At 40.3% G+C, this 17643-nt stretch overlaps 3 protein-coding genes across 4 annotated transcripts; 1 reads left to right on the top strand and 2 right to left on the bottom strand.

Moving 5' to 3' along the window:
• Positions 1 to 166: 166 nt before the first annotated feature.
• LOC113569977 (troponin C, skeletal muscle) lies at positions 167 to 2704 on the bottom strand. Its single transcript, XM_026998126.3, has 6 exons — positions 2547 to 2704; positions 1675 to 1726; positions 1391 to 1534; positions 1145 to 1259; positions 917 to 1053; positions 167 to 729 (listed from the first exon to the last, which is right to left on the bottom strand). Exons 1-6 carry the CDS (start codon positions 2547 to 2549, stop codon positions 698 to 700), a joined length of 483 nt encoding a protein of 160 aa, XP_026853927.1. The 5' UTR covers positions 2550 to 2704; the 3' UTR covers positions 167 to 697.
• A 1910-nt stretch (positions 2705 to 4614) lies between these two features.
• On the bottom strand, positions 4615 to 15238 carry LOC113569976 (troponin C, skeletal muscle). 2 transcript variants are annotated; one of them, XM_026998124.2, is made up of 7 exons: positions 15092 to 15238; positions 14545 to 14613; positions 7730 to 7784; positions 7189 to 7332; positions 6951 to 7065; positions 5377 to 5513; positions 4615 to 5038 (listed from the first exon to the last, which is right to left on the bottom strand). In XM_026998124.2, exons 1-7 carry the CDS (start codon positions 15221 to 15223, stop codon positions 5007 to 5009), a joined length of 684 nt encoding a protein of 227 aa, XP_026853925.2. In that variant the 5' UTR covers positions 15224 to 15238; the 3' UTR covers positions 4615 to 5006. The 2 variants fall into 2 exon arrangements, with proteins under 2 accessions (XP_026853925.2, XP_026853926.2); XM_026998125.3 differs by lacking the exons at positions 14545 to 14613; positions 15092 to 15238 and adding an exon at positions 9784 to 9938.
• An 81-nt stretch (positions 15239 to 15319) lies between these two features.
• Positions 15320 to 16860, top strand: LOC145653566 (C-X-C chemokine receptor type 5). Its single transcript, XM_081707193.1, has one exon. The coding sequence runs from the start codon at positions 15453 to 15455 to the stop codon at positions 16164 to 16166; it is 714 nt and encodes a 237-aa protein (XP_081563319.1). The 5' UTR covers positions 15320 to 15452; the 3' UTR covers positions 16167 to 16860.
• The last annotated feature ends 783 nt before the right edge of the window (positions 16861 to 17643 follow it).

The following is a 17643-nucleotide window of genomic DNA, read 5'->3' as shown; positions in this document are numbered from 1 at the left end:
ATGGCTATTACATAATGTGTGGAATAATCATTGGACTTATTGCTCCTTTAAATAACCAGTAATTGCAATGTGTATGTTTTGTGTTGAGATGGGGCCATCATGAACCCTATCTATCCAATCTATCAATCATCTAGCCTAAATATTAATTTGGTCAATGACACTGAGGGAGAAAAAAAGAAAAAAAACTTTATTGATGGAGTCCTCAGAACAATAGCTTACAGATCTAAACATCAACTAAACACAAGCATGTTTTTTGATTTTTTATTCCATTCTTTCAAACATTTGTTCTTAAATACAATGATGGATTACGGTTTTAGCCTTGGTCTAAGCAGCGATAACATGCTGCTGATCTAGTCTAAATCTAGACTAAAACGCCCGGCAATGTGGGGTCTACCACAATATGTGTTCTCGATGTACTTAGCATCATCATGTGATGGTGTTGGGAACCACATATCACAGCTTGGCTCTTCTGGTCTTGCAGGAACATGTGGGTCAACCGAACCTCAGAATCACAGTTGTGTGCTGAACCTTGGCAAACCCCACCAGAATGCCTGTCTGTATGTCTGTTGAAGCAGCATAGCTTTGTCAAGATGGTGGAGGAAAGACAACGGACCGTATGTCGGACAAAAGGGAGGATTATGAATGGGTTTGAGTTGACGGGGGTTAAAGGGGACAGGAATGTCCATGAGTCTCTGTTTTACTGCACATTCTCCATCATCTTGAGGAATTCTAAAAACAAACAAACAAAAACATCTAACATTAAATTAGTGCAAACCCTATGATTTAAGTGATGAGCTTTTAAGTGATAAACTTTCACAGCTTTATACAGTACTCGTTCACTCATCATTAATAGATGGAGAGTTATTTTTTAAAGGATGTCTCATGATGACACCTTGCAATGCAATATGCAACGTACCGTCAAAGTCCAGCATGCCGTCTGCGTTCTTGTCGCCGTCCTTCAGAAGCTCATCGATCTCATCCTCTGTGATAGCTTCACCGGTACTGCGGATGATCTCGGCAAACTCATCTCTGTCAATGTAGCCGTCAGCATTCCTGTGGACAAAGTACAAAGTGTTGGATGCAGGATTATGTTCTCACTGTCATTTTCGAAGTGAAGTATGCACGAGCATCTTAAGTAACGTACTTGTCGAACACACGGAAGCACTCGGCCAGCTCTTCCTCGCTCTTGCCGGCCTGGTCCTCCTTTAATAGCCTCACCATCATGACCAAGAACTCCTCAAAGTCGATAGTACCGCTGCCTAAGATTTTATAAAATAACACATTCTTGTCAGTGTATAACCATGCTGGATTCGTAACCTGCCAATATCTTCCCCAGTTGGCAATGATGCACATCTGTACAAGAATGTGCTTTAAAAGAAATTCCACATACCGTCCTCATCGACCTCTTCAATAATTTCAGCTAACTCCTCTCTGGTTGGATTCTGTCCCAGCATCCTCATCACGGTACCCAACTCTTTGGTGCTGATGTCACCACCACCATCGGTATCAAACATGTCGAAGGCAGCTTTGAACTCTGTCAATTACAGAAATAACAAATTATTACAGAAATTAAGTATTTTGATACATATTTAATATGGACAAACAGGACAAGTTATTGCGTGATGTTTTGTGTCTTTTTTCTTTTTTTTTCTTTTTTTTTTACCGCAAACTTACCGGCAAGCATCTCCTCGCTCAAATAGGAGCGGGCCTCCTGTTGCGCGTCAGTCTACAAAAAACAATAGTTGCGTTAAATGTTCCATAATGTCATTGTCACAATACCAACAATTATAAGTACATCGACGAGATAATTAGTTATAATTCTTGTTGCCATATTAGTTTAGTATATTATGGTCCCTCGGTTGTTTTAAAAAGTTGGCGGTCTTTTCCAAGCAGTTGCGCACTGCAGTTGGTGCATTAGTGCTATTTTAAGGATCAGCAGGTTATCTTCCCAAGCAGTGACTCTACATGGTAATTCCGAAATATAACTCGAGGAATGTGTCGCCTAAGCATGTAATCCGGCCACACAAACACTGCTGACAGACTCCGGATCAGGTAGCGGGTCACTCACTATCCGTCTCCCATCTCACTGGCTCCCCGCCCGTTTGGTTTTCTATAGTGCTACATAATAACCGCACCAAAAATAATTACTGTTCAATAACAGTTCTCAAATCCATATTCAAAAGACATTGGGAATTACACCCGCAACACTAGCTTGTAGGCTAACGACTTTTTCTGTAGAGCAGGTCTGAATAGTTTGAATGTTTTTAAGGCATAACACGTCTAATCATCAACTGCTGATATTTTACATTGCACCAATGTCCCTCAGGCGCACGTCTTCATTCAGTTTCCCAATTAATAATACTAAAATTAATTTTAAATAATCCAGTCTATTGAATATCGCCATGCAGCTTCATTAACGTGTCATGGACTACATGGATTCTTTTTTATATATAATTAAACCGTCAATGTTTGGCTGTAAGTCGTTAGCATTAGGACATAAGTATATATTTATCTGCTTTCATGCGCAGGATTATCCGATCTCTTACCATGTCTGTGGATTATTTTTTCCCACTATTATCCACCAAACAAGCCCAAAGGAGTGGTCAATCCGCGTGCACCTCAACAGATAGACTAGACGTCAAGTGAGAGTTCAGACCCACTTTAAACGGGTCAAGGAAGACACGCCCCTTAGCACTCACAGGCCTCCAGAATTAGAATGTTGAACATTTAGGGTTCTGAGGCACTGGCAAGCCAACGGTGACCTGTAAAACAGCAGATCTCGTCTTAACAGGGAAATTTTAAGTCTGTAAAAGATTTTGTCTTCCTGCAGGAAAAAAGACCATAAAACAAGGAGTTGTGGTAAGAGTTCTGAGATAACAATAATTATTTCCTGCACCCCAAGTTACAGATTGTTCTGCAAATACTACATTCACAGGTGACATATATACGTCAAGGCAATAGTGGAAAATGTTTACAACTAAACCAAGACATTACATTGTGCAACAGTAACAATATATGCAAGTTAAAAACTATCCAGCATAGAAGGAAGATGGAAAAATAGTTTTATGCTGAAAAGTTTTTTGATACTGACCAACCTGACTTATTAATAGTGGTTTGTTAGACACTCCACAGTTATTAAAAATTATGACGTATTTTTCTTTAAAGGATTATAAATGGAATTCATGTGAATAACACACTGTGTAGAATATTCTTTTGCTGAAGATTAACTCAGGGGAGGTGCTCTACCCCATGTCACAAGCAGCATGAAACCGTAAACCCCTGTAGAAAAGTGCTGTCATGCAGAACTTCAGCGTTCCCTGAATAGCAAATGATTCTGTGCTATGTGATGTCTCAAGATACGCCCCACCCTTTCCAAAAAAAACAAACAGCAGTGCAGGTAGTCCATACCCCAAAGAGCTAGGACCTGACCCTCCATGTATGGTGCATGTTTCCTGAGTGGAGGAACATTAAGGAAGCGGATTGGAGAAATGGAAGGAGGGCTGATCGGTTGTGTGTGTCTGTGCCTGTGTGTTGGGTGCCTGGCAGGGGAGGGTTTCAACAGTTGCTTGAAGCTAATAGGGTGGGGAAAGGGAGGAGATAAAGCACTCTATAACCTGCACCAGAAGCACAATGTTTTAAAAGGAGAATTTCAAGGTGGTGTGCACAACAGGAGCAATGGCTTCCTGCCCAACACTTGCACCTCAAGAGTACTGGGACGCTCCTGGGTCTTGCATTTGGCTTGTGACATCTCACCTTGGCATTACCATTCTGGAGATTGCAATTACTGCACTGGCATGGTGCTTCAATTACCACCCACATCAGTTTAAGACCTAGAAGTGTCAAAGGATCATACAGCTTCTGAGCATGAAGAATCTGCCTGACCAGAAAGAATTCAAAGTTTTTCCCTCCCCTTTTCTTGTCTTGGATGAAAATTGTCTCAACATTTTATGCTGTTGCTGTTGTGTTGTGTCCACTATCTGGAGATCAGCTATAATCTCTTCACATGGTAACATGCAGGGCTAAGTGAAGATCCTTAAATAGCCTCCTGCGTCAGTAGGTAAGTATTTGTGGAGAAATATTCACATGTTTAAAAATGTAATAGGGGACAAGAGAAGACTCTGAACAATGAGTGAAAAATAATGCAAAAAGAAGCAGAGAAGCACTGGAGTGGGACGCAATGCAGAGCTGCTCTTGATAACAGGACGGAGGAAAGCACACCATCTCTGAGCCCGGCCAGGGCTGGGCTGAAGCTTCTAGAAAGTGAGGGAGTGAAAGCGGCACAAGGGGCGCTCCATCACCTTCCACTCAGGAATATGTTTGCAGCTTGTTTCTGCAAACATATTCCTGCCTCTTTCAAACCGTTTTCTAGCTGCAGGATGTGAATACAAACTTAAGAATGCAACTTGGATGCTTCTTGAGAGTTTAGCCACATAAAATGTTTGTCATATAAGAAATCATTCATTGCAGAAGTAGTAAATGTGTCAACCACTTTGACATAATAGAATAATTGAGTATTACATTGCATAAAATTACATGCTTTAAATATGCAATGTGCAGAAATATGAGCTAGAATTGATATAGGGAGGGATTTTTTTTTACCATGACAACAAGACATAAAGGCAAAGTGAGGCTGTTTTATTATGTAACACTACAGGGCGGGGCCAGTAGTGCAAAAGTAGACGAGTGGTTTGAAGAGGTGGGACATCGTATCTTAAGAAGGAGCTGTGGGCACAAGGGGACAGCTGGCTTTCAGGTGGGGGGGTTAGGCCATAGTTACTTTCTCTTAAAAGGTTTGGATGGTTATTTATAGATATTTCACAGTCCAAAAGAGATAGTTCCAGAAGGACACCACCTCTGGTCTCAGTCCATATCCTTATTGTCTACAGGATAAGCTTTCTCCCATAACCTCTCGATGGGTGTGAATTTCTTCCACAGTTTTTTTTTTCCCAAATGTTTGTTTTCTCATTATCTGGGGGTCAAAAATGAAGGGACGGAATGTTGCATCTTTACTGAATGTTCTCCATCATTTTTAGAAACTCTAGAACAAGAAGAATAAAAGAAGAATATTACAATGATGCTATGAACATATTATTGTAAAACAAAAGATTTTTAAACAACTTGTCTTGTGTGACTTCATAATATTTTTCTGCAATATTATAAAATTATGCTGACAGAATGAGAAGAAAAAGAAAAACAGGAATCTGGAAAGTCAGAAGAAAAATAATGCTAAAATGACATGCATGTATATGACTGTATATGACTGTGTATATATGTATATATATATATATATATATATATATATATATATATATATATACACATACATATACACACACACATACATATACATACACACACACACGTATATGTCTTCACCGTCAAAGTCAATTTTTCCATCTTTGTTCATGTCTCCGTCTGTCAAGAGCTCGTCTATCTCCTCCTCTGTCACTGGTTCCCCAGTGGACCGCAGGATGTCACCAAACTCTTCACGGTCGATAAAGCCATCTCCATTCCTGTTTATTGGGGTAGCAAAAGAGGGCAGTCAATCCCTACATAAAGAACAGAGCCTTGGCCAGCTCAGTTGCTGAATTTGCTCCATTTTAAATCTGAATAAACACCACAGTGATGAAAAAAAGCAACAACAACATGATTTTGGACTTCACAATTTAACAATTTAGATGCTCATTTTCTTAACATTTCCAGGAGACTACTGATATTCATAAGTTTCTGTTAGTGGTACTTGTAGAACACACATTTGCTTTTCCTGCAAGACAGTAGACTGGAATGGTATCATATGTGTTAAAGGTTAGTCAGGTGTCATATTTAAACTTTTACTGAGTAAGAAGTATATTCAAACACAAAATTAAAATGATGTAATAAAATTCAGCAGCATGATTTAAAAAAAATAAAATACTATTATCATGGATTTAAGAGCTTTGGCAACAGTTTCACTCAGGATTATCTTGTTAAATGTGCCTTCAATTTAAAAACATACTTCAATTTAAATGGAGAAATAAACAAGCAAGAAATAAACAAGCATAATCTGTATCATTAGGCTGTTAGTATAATCAGTCCTGAAGGTTTTTTTAAAGCAGGGAAACCTACTTGCCCCTTCCACAAAGGCTTTACAAAACACAAATGAATAGGTAGTGATTAAAGAGACTATTGGGTGATACTTCAGTCAGCTCCTATTATTTAGATGTACATCTGCAAAATAATATGGCTACAAAACTGACGTGCAGTCTGCCCAACTCATTAATCGTTTGGTACATTCTCAATAGCTGTGAGAAGTCTAGGTCTGACATTACCACTTTAGATCTTCTTAATGGTATATTGTGTTTACTTTTGTAATATTCAGTAACATATCAAATGAAAGTAAGTTTAATATATATCTCTCAGTGATTATTGAGTGCATGTTCATTCTGTCTAGGTAAATCAGTGCTGAGCTACACTGTAACACTTTGAAAAGTTTGTTTATGATATGTCAGGAATATCTAGCATTTACTCTTAGATATAATGTGTTTCTGAGTACTTTGTCTGTATAAGAGGTTGAGTGTTGGTGTGCTATTTTGAAATTAATCTCCTAAATTAATCTTCTAATCTCTTTAAACCTTCTTTGTAGGACATCTAAGAAAGTCTTGAGGAGGGTAGTACAAAAACTGCTATATGTATTCAACATTGATAGTGTATATCATGAGCATAAAAGCTTTCCCACAACTTTATGTTTGTTTTCAACAATAACAAACATTAAAATTACTTTCCTATAAACATGGTACTGTACTTTGCTATGTGAGTGCAAAGCTATATGCTTTGAAACCTGGTTACAAGACTGCATTTCTGCCCATGGATTGAATCATATCCTCAGAAATAAGGCTCTCTAATGGTGTTGCCGTTGGTGAATGAACTTGTGGGTCAGTCCTGTGACCGCCACTGCTACTGTGATGACATACTTGTCGAACACACGGAAGCACTCAGACAGCTCTTCCTCACTCTTGCCAGCCTGGTCCTCCTTCAGCTGCTGCACCATCATGACCAAGAACTCCTCAAAGTCAATGGTGCCACTTCCTGGGGAAGCACATCACACGTTCATTTCATGTGGATGGAGAAGTGGATAGAACTTAATGGGTCTAATTAACAAATCCCATGAATGGAGAGGGATGGTACCCAATTACCACACTGAAAACATACCGTCCTCGTCAACCTCCTCAATGATGGCATCCAGCTCCTCTCTGCTTGGATTCTGTCCCAGCATCCTCATCACGGTTCCCAGCTCTTTGGTGCTGATGTCACCACCACCATCGGTATCGAACATGTCGAAGGCAGCCTTGAACTCTGTAGTAAGAAATGAACAGGTCACAGCATGACAATACATATACAGAGAACTTTTCATGCCATATTTTGCCAAACATCTGCCAAATGCTGGAAATGTAAATGTAAATATTTTCAGAGTATGTGTGAACTGTAAATGATGAGATGAGGATCTTTTTTTTGGAGGGCAATGGTGGGCGTCAGGGTGGTAAATAATGTGCCATAAGCAATTAATATCAAAGTACATCTTTCCTGAAGCAAGTATGCGAGCCTAAATATCTTATTCATGTGATTTATTACATTTATCTTATTAAAGCCCAAACTTTAATTAAAGATTCAAAGATTTTATCTCTTTCTCAATCATGTCGATTTAGAGCTAACATAAGCAGGGCAATGGTCACTGACATCCTAATATACTCACCAGCAATCATTTCATCACTTAGGAAGGAGCGGGCGTCGGTCTGGGCTTCCGTAGGCTACATATGAGAGGGGGACAAAACAATGGAAATGCTTGGAAGGAGAGAGAGAGAAGCATAGCGTGAGAGAGAGACACACACACACAGAGAAAGAAAGAGATGGAGAGAACAACGAGGTCTGCCAAAGACACATAATGTTACTGATTGTATGCGGTTTGAAACAATATAATGAGTGGCAATCTTAATTCTCCAGGTTTAAACCCAAAAGAGACGCATGACTATAGAACATAGTGTTTGTTGTAATACTGGGTAATTACTCAATGTGTTCTGTGAATATAAAGAGAATATACTGAAGTAAAACTAATCCCCTCACAACTAGTAAATGGTATCTTATCCTAAAATGAAGAACTTTCTGTTGATATATTCTGTCCAAGCATGGGATTTAAAGCAATAGGTGGGTATAGTGATGAAATTAGCGAGTGCTGATTTTAATTACCGCAGGTGCCCACTGATATGAACCTGTAATTTGAAACATTGTGGAACATTTAAATGGAATAAAATCCAATGTAATGATTTTTTCCACTAAACATCACAGATGAGACATCAGCCCTCCTATTGTACAAACCTACTTCAAATATTTCTTGAATCCAGTAATTTCAAAGGTGTACCAAGGTGAGATATATTACTCTCTCATTCAAGACTTTTCTTGATGCAGATCACAGTCCTAATAATCAGTTTCAATGCACATAATTGTACAGTGGCATTGCATGCACATCTAACAGATTGTTAACAGCTAAAGGTAATATATGCTAACCACCCCACAAGACTCCTATAAGTTCTTTAATTTGCTTAAGATGGTAAGGGTAGATGTGGTTTCTCCCTTCTTTTTACTTGTTGACATGTACTTAGATTCTTTACCCTTGGAGTTTCTTATTTAATCTAGAGGGTGCCATGTGCTATAAGATTAGGAATCCTTCAACACACATGGGATCAAAAAAGCCTGTGATTTAAACACCAGCACATACTTCAACTATGCATTCAGCACCCTAATATAGCTCTAATTAATACCTCTCCCAGCTGAAGACTGTCACAGGAGGAGTCTGGCATTAAAGATAATGCTCCGTCCTAACATATGTCCTCTTGTCTATCATCTCTGCAATTCACAGTACAAATGTCAGAGTATACGCTTTCCTTGTTTCACACCCACCCACCCACACATACCCTCAGTTTGTCAATGCCACAAATCACAATTAAAAACCCACTTCCGGTTCAAAAGCAGAGCTTCCCAGCATACTTTTTTTTTTGTACATGGCTTTAAAACTGGACAAACATGAACAGGAGGCCCGTGCTGCACGTTACTGCTGTAGATTATGCCAGTCTTCCCTAGTCTTCTCCTGCTAAGCTTCTCAACATTCTTGCTTAAAAATAGAAGATGGTTTTATGCTAAAACTGTCCCCATGGTTCCTTGCATTACATGGAGAGAACGGCTGACAGAACAAACCAACACAAAGCAACCAACCATCCTTCACTGGAGTGAAGGTTCCCATCAATGTCTCCAGCCCTGTGATCTCACTCATACACCAACTATGTTAGACATTACTCTTCTGCTTACATGTACATGTATATCACCAGAAATAAAGTCAAAGGTATGAATAACACCCAGTATTATGTGATCCCACACAATAGCACAAATATTCTCAGCACAAACGCTGTACACAAATGGGGAAAGAACAAGACTGAAAGTTTATGGTAGGACATAAATGTTCTGGCAGTACACTTACAAAGCAATGATATAGGCTAAAGTCGTGTTATCCTGAAAACAAATAACTAGACAATCATGGATGAAACCTTTCTAATGCAATGCAATCTCCAAAATACCATCCTATTCAAAACATGCATGACCGTTATGTCATTCATCCATTCTATGGTTCTATTCAGTACCTTCAAAACTGTCACAAAGGGGAAAACACATTTTAATTGATGTTATTATGCTAAAATCTTTTCGTCCATGCCTAAGAGCTCAACATCAATACGCTATAACCCATACAAGAGATCTTACCATTGTGAAGGCCTGTTCACAGTATATGTGAGAGGAGATGAAAATAAAGAATGGGACCTATTTGTCCAACAGGTTAACCAGGGATGTGCACCCAATAAATATCCACCCTTTAAGACTTCCTTTTCCTGAAAAGTTCAGGATTGGGTTAGAAGCTTGAGACTGGGGACTTATCGACCAATGTCTGATGTCTGGCCTGGTTACATCAAAGGCACCACCCCTTTCCTGCATCTTGCTTTATCACATTGCTCATTGCCTCCACTAACAACTCTTCATTGCCCCATATTTAGATAAAGGACAAGACAAGGACCCCCAATGCCATTTATCAAAAAAGTGGGTGGGGGCCAGTAAGAGGTTATTTTAGCAGAGCATAGATGCAGATCCCAGTAGCAGATGGACACTAGCCATCACACACACACACACACACACACACACACACACACACACACACACACACACACAGACACACACAGACACACACATATATTAATGCATCACAGTATTAAAGGGCTATGATATGTGGCATTACATACATACTTGTATTTCTTCACCCTATCTGCCAATTACTCCAGCTGTCTGTATAAAAGCTTCCCACTGTCTCTGGAACTGCTGTTTCATAGCTGCTGCTTCAAGTGAATACCTTAATACTTTCAAGTGAATGTTCCTATGAAACACACTTCACTGGGGAATTTGTAATTAAAGACAAAGTAGAATAGGAGAAAGATGAATATTCAGAATAGAGAAGCCATAAGCCATAAGAAATTCATTTTTCTCCTCTTTTAATTTTCTTGTCTTTGATGTTTTTTGTGGCACAGAAAATGTGTTATTTGTCAGCTACTAATCTCCTTCTCCATATAGCCATTGATGTTGTCTAGGTGATGGTGGTAATCCTTAGATTGAGTTTCACTGGTTTTGCAAATATACACTGGCTGGACAAAAAAAAAGGTCACACACACTAATATTCCGTTGGACTGCCTTTAGCTTTGATTACGGCAAGCATTCACTGTAGCATCATTTCCACAAGCTTCTGCAATGTCACAACTTTTATCACTGTCCAGAATTGCATAAATCTTTCCCCAAGATCTTGTATTGATGGGAGATTTGGACCACCGTGCAAAGTCTTCCCCAGCACATCCCAAAGATTCTCAATGGGGTTCAGGTCTGGACTCTGTGATGGCCAATCCATGTGTGAAAATGATGTCTCATGCTCCCTGAACCACTCTTTCACAATTTGAGCCCGATGAATCCTGGCATTATCATCTTGGAATATGCCCGTGCTATCAGGGAAGGAAAAATCCATTGATGGAATAACCTGGTTGTTCAGTATATTCAGGTAGTCAGCCGACCTCATTCTTTGGGCACATAATGTTGCTGAACCTAGACCTGACCAACTGCAACAACCCCAGATCATAGCACTGCCCCCACAGGCTTGTATGGTAGGCACTAGGCATGATGGGTGCATCACTTAAGCCGCCTCTCTTCTTACCCTGATGCGTCCATCACTCTGGAGCAGGGTAAATCTGGACTCATCAGACCACATGACCTTCTGCCATTGCTCCAGAGTCCAATCTTTATGCTCCCTAACAAATGGAAGCCGTTTTTGCCAGTTAGCCTCACTGATAAGTGGTTCTCTTAAGGCTACACAGCTGTTTAGTCCCAATCCCTTGAGTTCCCTTCACATTGTGCGTGTGGGAATGCTCTTACTTTCACTATTAAACATGTCCCTGAGTTCTACTGTTGTTTATCTACAATTTGATTTCACCACACGTTTAAGTGATCACCATTCACGATCATTCAAGATTTTTTTCCGACCACATTCCTTCCTCGAAGATGATGTTTCCCCACTGTCCTTCTGCTTTTTAATAATGCGTTGAACAGTTCTTTACACGATTTTTAGTCGTTTCAGCAATCTCCTTATATGTTTTCTCTGCTTGATGCATGCCAATAATTTGACCCTTCTGAAACAGATTAACATCTGTTCCACGACCACAGGATGTGTCTTTCAACATGGTTGTTTAACAAATGAGAAGCCACTCACTGCATCAGTTAGGGTTAAATAACTTGTTGCCAGCTGAAACATAATCACCCATGCAGTAATTATCCAATGGGAGGCTCTTACCTATTTGCTTAGTTAAATCCAGGTGGTGACCTTTTTTTGGCCAGACAGTGTATCTACACACACAGTCTTAGTGTTGACACTACAACAAGATATCCATCCATGCATATGTAAATCTACAAAGGAGCACATTCATATTTAATAAATTACAGGCATATAATATAGCCAGATAATGCTCTACAAGCTCAGCAACATTTTTGGTCAGCTTACAAATAACCATTCAATAATGAGTTAATTATTACATGGTGAGAATGAAGGCTAGACAGAAGAGGTTTGGAACTAAAGGTTTGTTCTCTCTCATTGCAAACATGAAAAGTAGTGGTAGCTCAGTGGTTAAGGTACTTGACTTGTAATCAGATGGTTGCTGTTTCAAGCCCCACCACTGCCATGTTGCCACTGTTGGGCCCCTGAGCAAAGCCTATAACCCTCAAGTTGTATGCAGTCATAATTGCAAGTTGCTTGGTACAAAGGTGTTAGCTAAATCCTGTAAATATAAAAGGAAGTATAAATATTCATCTATAGCATTGTTACCTTGCAGGTCTGTAAATATGAGAATGATGAAAAAACAAAAGTTTGGCAGTTAATTTTTCCCATTCTGATTGCAATGTACATTTCCTGACACTTTTTAAAAATAATGACTAGGGACCATTTTAACAGCTTAACCACTTGCTAGTGGGAATGTGGCTGATTTAGGTTTTCTTTTAATGAAATGTGAATCCTCATTTTGAGTCCAGTTTCTTCTAATTCTGAGACACTTTCTTCTATGCATCCTACCTTCCTTCCACTCATTCAGGATTTTCACTAATTAATTAGAGTCACGTTAGTGCCACGTATGCTTACCTAATCCTAATTAACATAATCAAGCCCCATTCTTAATGATTGGGGTCCATATACAAATCAGGACCACTTAATGTATTAATGAAACCTATAAAACAATAAAGCAATGTATTTGGAAGGGCCCAGATTCTGCACATTCTGCTTTATTATTTTACAAAAGTGTAATTAAATGCTAACAGTACTGTGCCTTCGTCCATCTTTAAGTTTGAAAAAAATATCAGTTTGAAAACACTGAAGCACTGAAAATAAACATTCCTGCAGCATGTAGTCTTAGGAAAACTAGAGCTCATTCAGTTGATATTTAGTAGCCTGTCATCAGAAAAGCCCCCTTCAGTGTTGCTTGGCACCCCGTACATGCTAGTGCAGATAAAACCCACAGACAACACTTATAAAAATTTGAGAGCTCAGTTAACAAGCATCTCCTCTATTTGAGTAACTGATGTTCTCGCAGTCACATCAGGAGGCTTATGAGCAGAAGACTGACAGCACCAGCTGGATGACAGACACTCACTCACACACTCTCACTCACTCACTCTCTCTCTCTCTCTCTCGCTCGCTCTCGCTCACTCACTCCCTTTCATACTCCACTTTTATTCCCCACTCTATTCTTAGACATTCTTAAGAAGAGCAGCTGGACCCTGGAGGCCAACTTGAGACACATTACAAACTAAATAAGGGAAGTCAAGCTGAGCGCCTCCCCCAGTCTCCTCCTCAAAACCCTCTGTCCTTTTCAACACTGAAACTACCACCATAGACACACTGAAGTTATTTAATGTTGGGCCAAGATTGAATTAACACTATCTGGACCATTTTCTCTGATAGCTACAGATAAGAATAATAAGAAAGAAAACCCACTACAGTTATTTGTTTATTGCATACATATATAAGTACTTTACAGTCAGGCATTTCACAAAGGTTTTTGATCTTAAATTAAATTTTCATTATCCACAAATTTACAAAACGTGAACTGCATCACATTTACAGATAAGAGATAAACAATCCCAAATCTTGAAAGGTATCAAATGAGTTTGATACAAATTTGAAAGATAATCATATTTTACCTTAGAATATGTATACAAATGTGATTTCAAGACAGCAACGTTTCCAGACTTCATTGATTACTGAGAAAATCAGAAGAAAATGTTATTACATGAACTGGCTGCCACTACATCATATAACGTGTCTGTAGGCTACGCCCTCAACGGGAACTCAGCATGGGAACCACTTTATTATTCCGAAACCCTTCATTTATCCGAATTATTAAAGGCACTTCTTTCTTTACCAACTTAAGAACAAGTTCAGTGTGGTGCATATTTTGAAAGTCCAAAAATTCATGAAGGTATATTCATGTTTTTAATGAAAGCGAGCACCCCGCTATAAAATCATCATTCTGTGCGACAAATCAAGCCGTGTGATCAGGGCAACGATGCGGCAGTGGAAGAAATCATGGACAAATTCTCACATTAAATTAAGATGTACTAGGCAAGGGAATTTGCTTGTATACAACATTATTATATATTGTATTTAATTACTTTATCTTCGGCTGAATCTTGTGGAGCTTATTGTTTTTAGTTCCTAAAATTACAGGGGTGTGAACAGCGAATTAAGGCAAAATGAATCTCGGAAACGGAATACGTTTCAACCAACACAGATAAGCAAGTTATTTTTTTCCTGTCACAATTTTGTGTTCAAATTAAAGAGTTTCTTGTGACAAGCTCGACATCAGGTGTAGCGTATAAAGGTGAGCGTCTCAAGTATTCCAAATACAGTAACGTTTCAAAAGAGGTGCATATTCACTTTTAAATACTCACATTGCAGAGGACCGGTTTTCTGCTGCTGATGCCGCCAAAAGCACGTGCAGAGCTCAGCAGAGGTGCAAACTACTCGATAGACGGATATTAAACGTTACTACATAACATTACAATCATATCATGTATCGTTTTTATCATTTCTAACGTAAATCTTCATCGCATCAAAGACTCATCGAGGAGACGTAGATGCCGTGTTTTAAAACAAGTTTTGGTCTTACACTTTAATTTTTTTTAATATAAGTAAATAAACAGGATACTACTAATAAAGGACGACGTAAAAGTTCCAAAGATCTTTACAAAGCCATACATGATTGTAAACCATCAAATGATTTCAGGAAAGTATAAGACTAATCCCGTATAAATCATATACACGTCAGAACAAAAATAAATAATTAAATACCTCCTAAGAAACAAAGCGCTCCGTTTCGCAATCAAGCGTAGAAAATGAACAGAGAGGATACAGACTCGAACATGACCGAATTCTGCGCATCCTAGAGAGAGAGAGAAGAAGCGTTGCTATGGATAACGACAAGAGGTTCAATCTTACCGATCCATGTGTTAAACTACCGGAGACCGACAACGTTACGACTTTTGAAAGTCTGCCCACGCCGGACCGAGGACGCTGTCTTTTCCGTTGTATTCTTCTTTCTGAGACAGCTGTGCTGGTGTTCTTTTGCATTTTTGTGGCACTTAGCGCCTTTTCCCTGCTCATAAACGGATGTGCACTGCTTGGCCTCGGAAGGTCTGAAGACCTATCCTGGGAGCCACGCTACGCCTTGCTTAAAAACCTTATCCTAAGTGATCTCTTGCTTATTCTCACCCAGGGTCCCACAGTTATCCACTGCCTGCTGCTGAGGCGCACACTACCCTATGGGGCTTGGTGCCTGATCCAGTATTTCATCGGTACCATGTGCATTTTCTGCACCATGCTCACAATCACCTGCATGGCTCTGGAGCGTTACCTGTACGTGTGCAAAGCCATCCACTACCTGCGCATCCTCACCTCCAGGCGCCTGTACCTGACCGTCAGCCTCACGTGGCTGCTCTCTTTCAGCATCTCAGCAGTGAACATAGCCCTTATGAGTCTAGGGCACAGCAGGGCTCTAATGGGCAAGCCCACCACAGGGCTCCTCTGTGAGCCAGACACAGTGGAGGTGCACCTGGGCTTCCCTCGCGCCACCGCCATCTTCCGGAAGGTGAGCGGCTTCGTGGTGACCATGCTGTGTGTGCTCTCCTACTCGTTCTCCTACCTGCGCATGTACCAGGATGCGCGCGACGCCGTGCAGCCCTTCCAGCAGCTCAACCTGCGGGCACGCAACACCGTGCTCTTCTACTGCTCCATGCTACTGCTGCAGCTGCTGCCCATGCTGCTGAAGATCGCCACGGACACCCTGGGGGAGCTGAAGGGCTCCATGGCAACCGGTTTGACGCCGAGGGGCTCGTCTGAACGGTCAGCCGGCGTGCTGCATGTGGTGCTGCTGCTGCTTCTGCAGGTGCCACCGTGCGTCAACCCGCTGATCTACAGCCTCCGCAACCACGAGGTGCGACGGGTGCTGCCCAGGCTGCTCTGGTGGAGGATTGAGCTCCACAGGGTAAACGTGGACTCTCAAGGAGTTGCGTAGTGATGTGACCAAGAGACAAAATGGAAGAAGCAACGGAACAGGTGCACTTGCACAGCAAAGTGCAAGATGTAGTAACAGAGTTAGCAGCAACTCAAATTAGTGATACGAGAGTTACCTTTTTGCTGGTGTCTGAAGTGTGTGTGATGAGTGCAGGTTATGAATGGAACAGGTTATGAGAAAGGCATTTAGCATGGAAAGTCAATTTCTCTATATGGAAATACTAATATCTCAATACCAGTGCTGTTGTAATAGATCGATTTCGTGGTCTTAATTATTGTTATTTATTATTTTTAATATACATTTTAAAAAAATTTTTTGATTGATAGTATCCTGTTCTTGCCTGGTCCTGAGGTCATACTCAGACAATCTCTTTCCCACAGCCTAATGTATTCTCAGGTGAGAACCATGTGTGAGCTGCATTTAAAGAGGGGCAAGTTTAACTTAAGGGGAGCAATTCTGACCCCCCCAGTCAGAGATGTTTATGCCTATGTTCAGTGCACAGGTACATTATTAACATAAAAAAGGACACCAAGACTGTAAAATTAGTCTAAAATATTGTGCTTTGTACATCATGTTCATCATTGTGGTCCTGTCCATGTTTTGAGAATAATGCAAAACATCAAATTAACTTACTGAATGTAACTAATGGATATGTACAGTGTACCCTACAACTTGTGATCTTTATGGCTAATGATTAAACTGGTTGCTGCTTACTGCTAGTGAGTTTTTTGGGTTTTTTTAAATTGGAAGATTTTGAATGATCATGACTGTATGCTTGTTCTTGTAGATGTAAAACGTAATTTACCTGGCTTCTAACTCACGCCTCCTTAGGAGGCTGAAGATTCTTTATAAGGGGAAGTTACACTGCCTGGCCAAAAAAAGTGTCACACTAATATTTCATCGGATGGCCTTTAGCTTTGATTACGGCACGCATTCACTGTGGCATTGTTTCCACAAGTCAGATTTATTTCTGTCCAGAGTTGCATTAATCCCCCCCCCCCCCCGATCTTGTATTGATGATGGGAGATTTGGACCACCGCGCAAAGTCTTCTCCAGCACATCCCAAAGATTTTTAGTGGGGTTCAGGTCTGGACTCTGTGGTGGCCAATCCATGTGTGAAAATGAGGTCTCATGCTCCCTGAACCACTCTTTCACAATTTGAGCCTGATGAATCCTAGCATTGTCATCTTGGAATATGCCCGTGCCATCAGGGAAGAAAAAAATCCATTGATGGAATAACCTGGTCGATCACTATATTCAGGTAGTCAGCTGACCTCATTCTTTGGGCACATAATGTTGCTGAACCTAGACCTGACCAACTGCAGCAACCCCAGATCATAGCGCTGCCCCCACAGGCTTCTATGGTAGGCACTAGGCATGATGGGTGCATCACTTAAGCCGCCTCTCTTCTTATCTTGATGCGTCCATCACTCTGGAGCAGGGTAAATCTGGACTCATGAGATCACATGACTACCTT

This window comes from Electrophorus electricus, chromosome 24, assembly GCF_041902795.1.
Source record: "Electrophorus electricus isolate QZ-2024a chromosome 24, ASM4190279v1, whole genome shotgun sequence".
NCBI classification, from domain to species: Eukaryota; Metazoa; Chordata; class Actinopteri; order Gymnotiformes; family Gymnotidae; genus Electrophorus; species Electrophorus electricus.
Note: the sequence above shows the minus strand (reverse complement) of the source record. Positions and strands in the feature narration are given on the sequence as shown.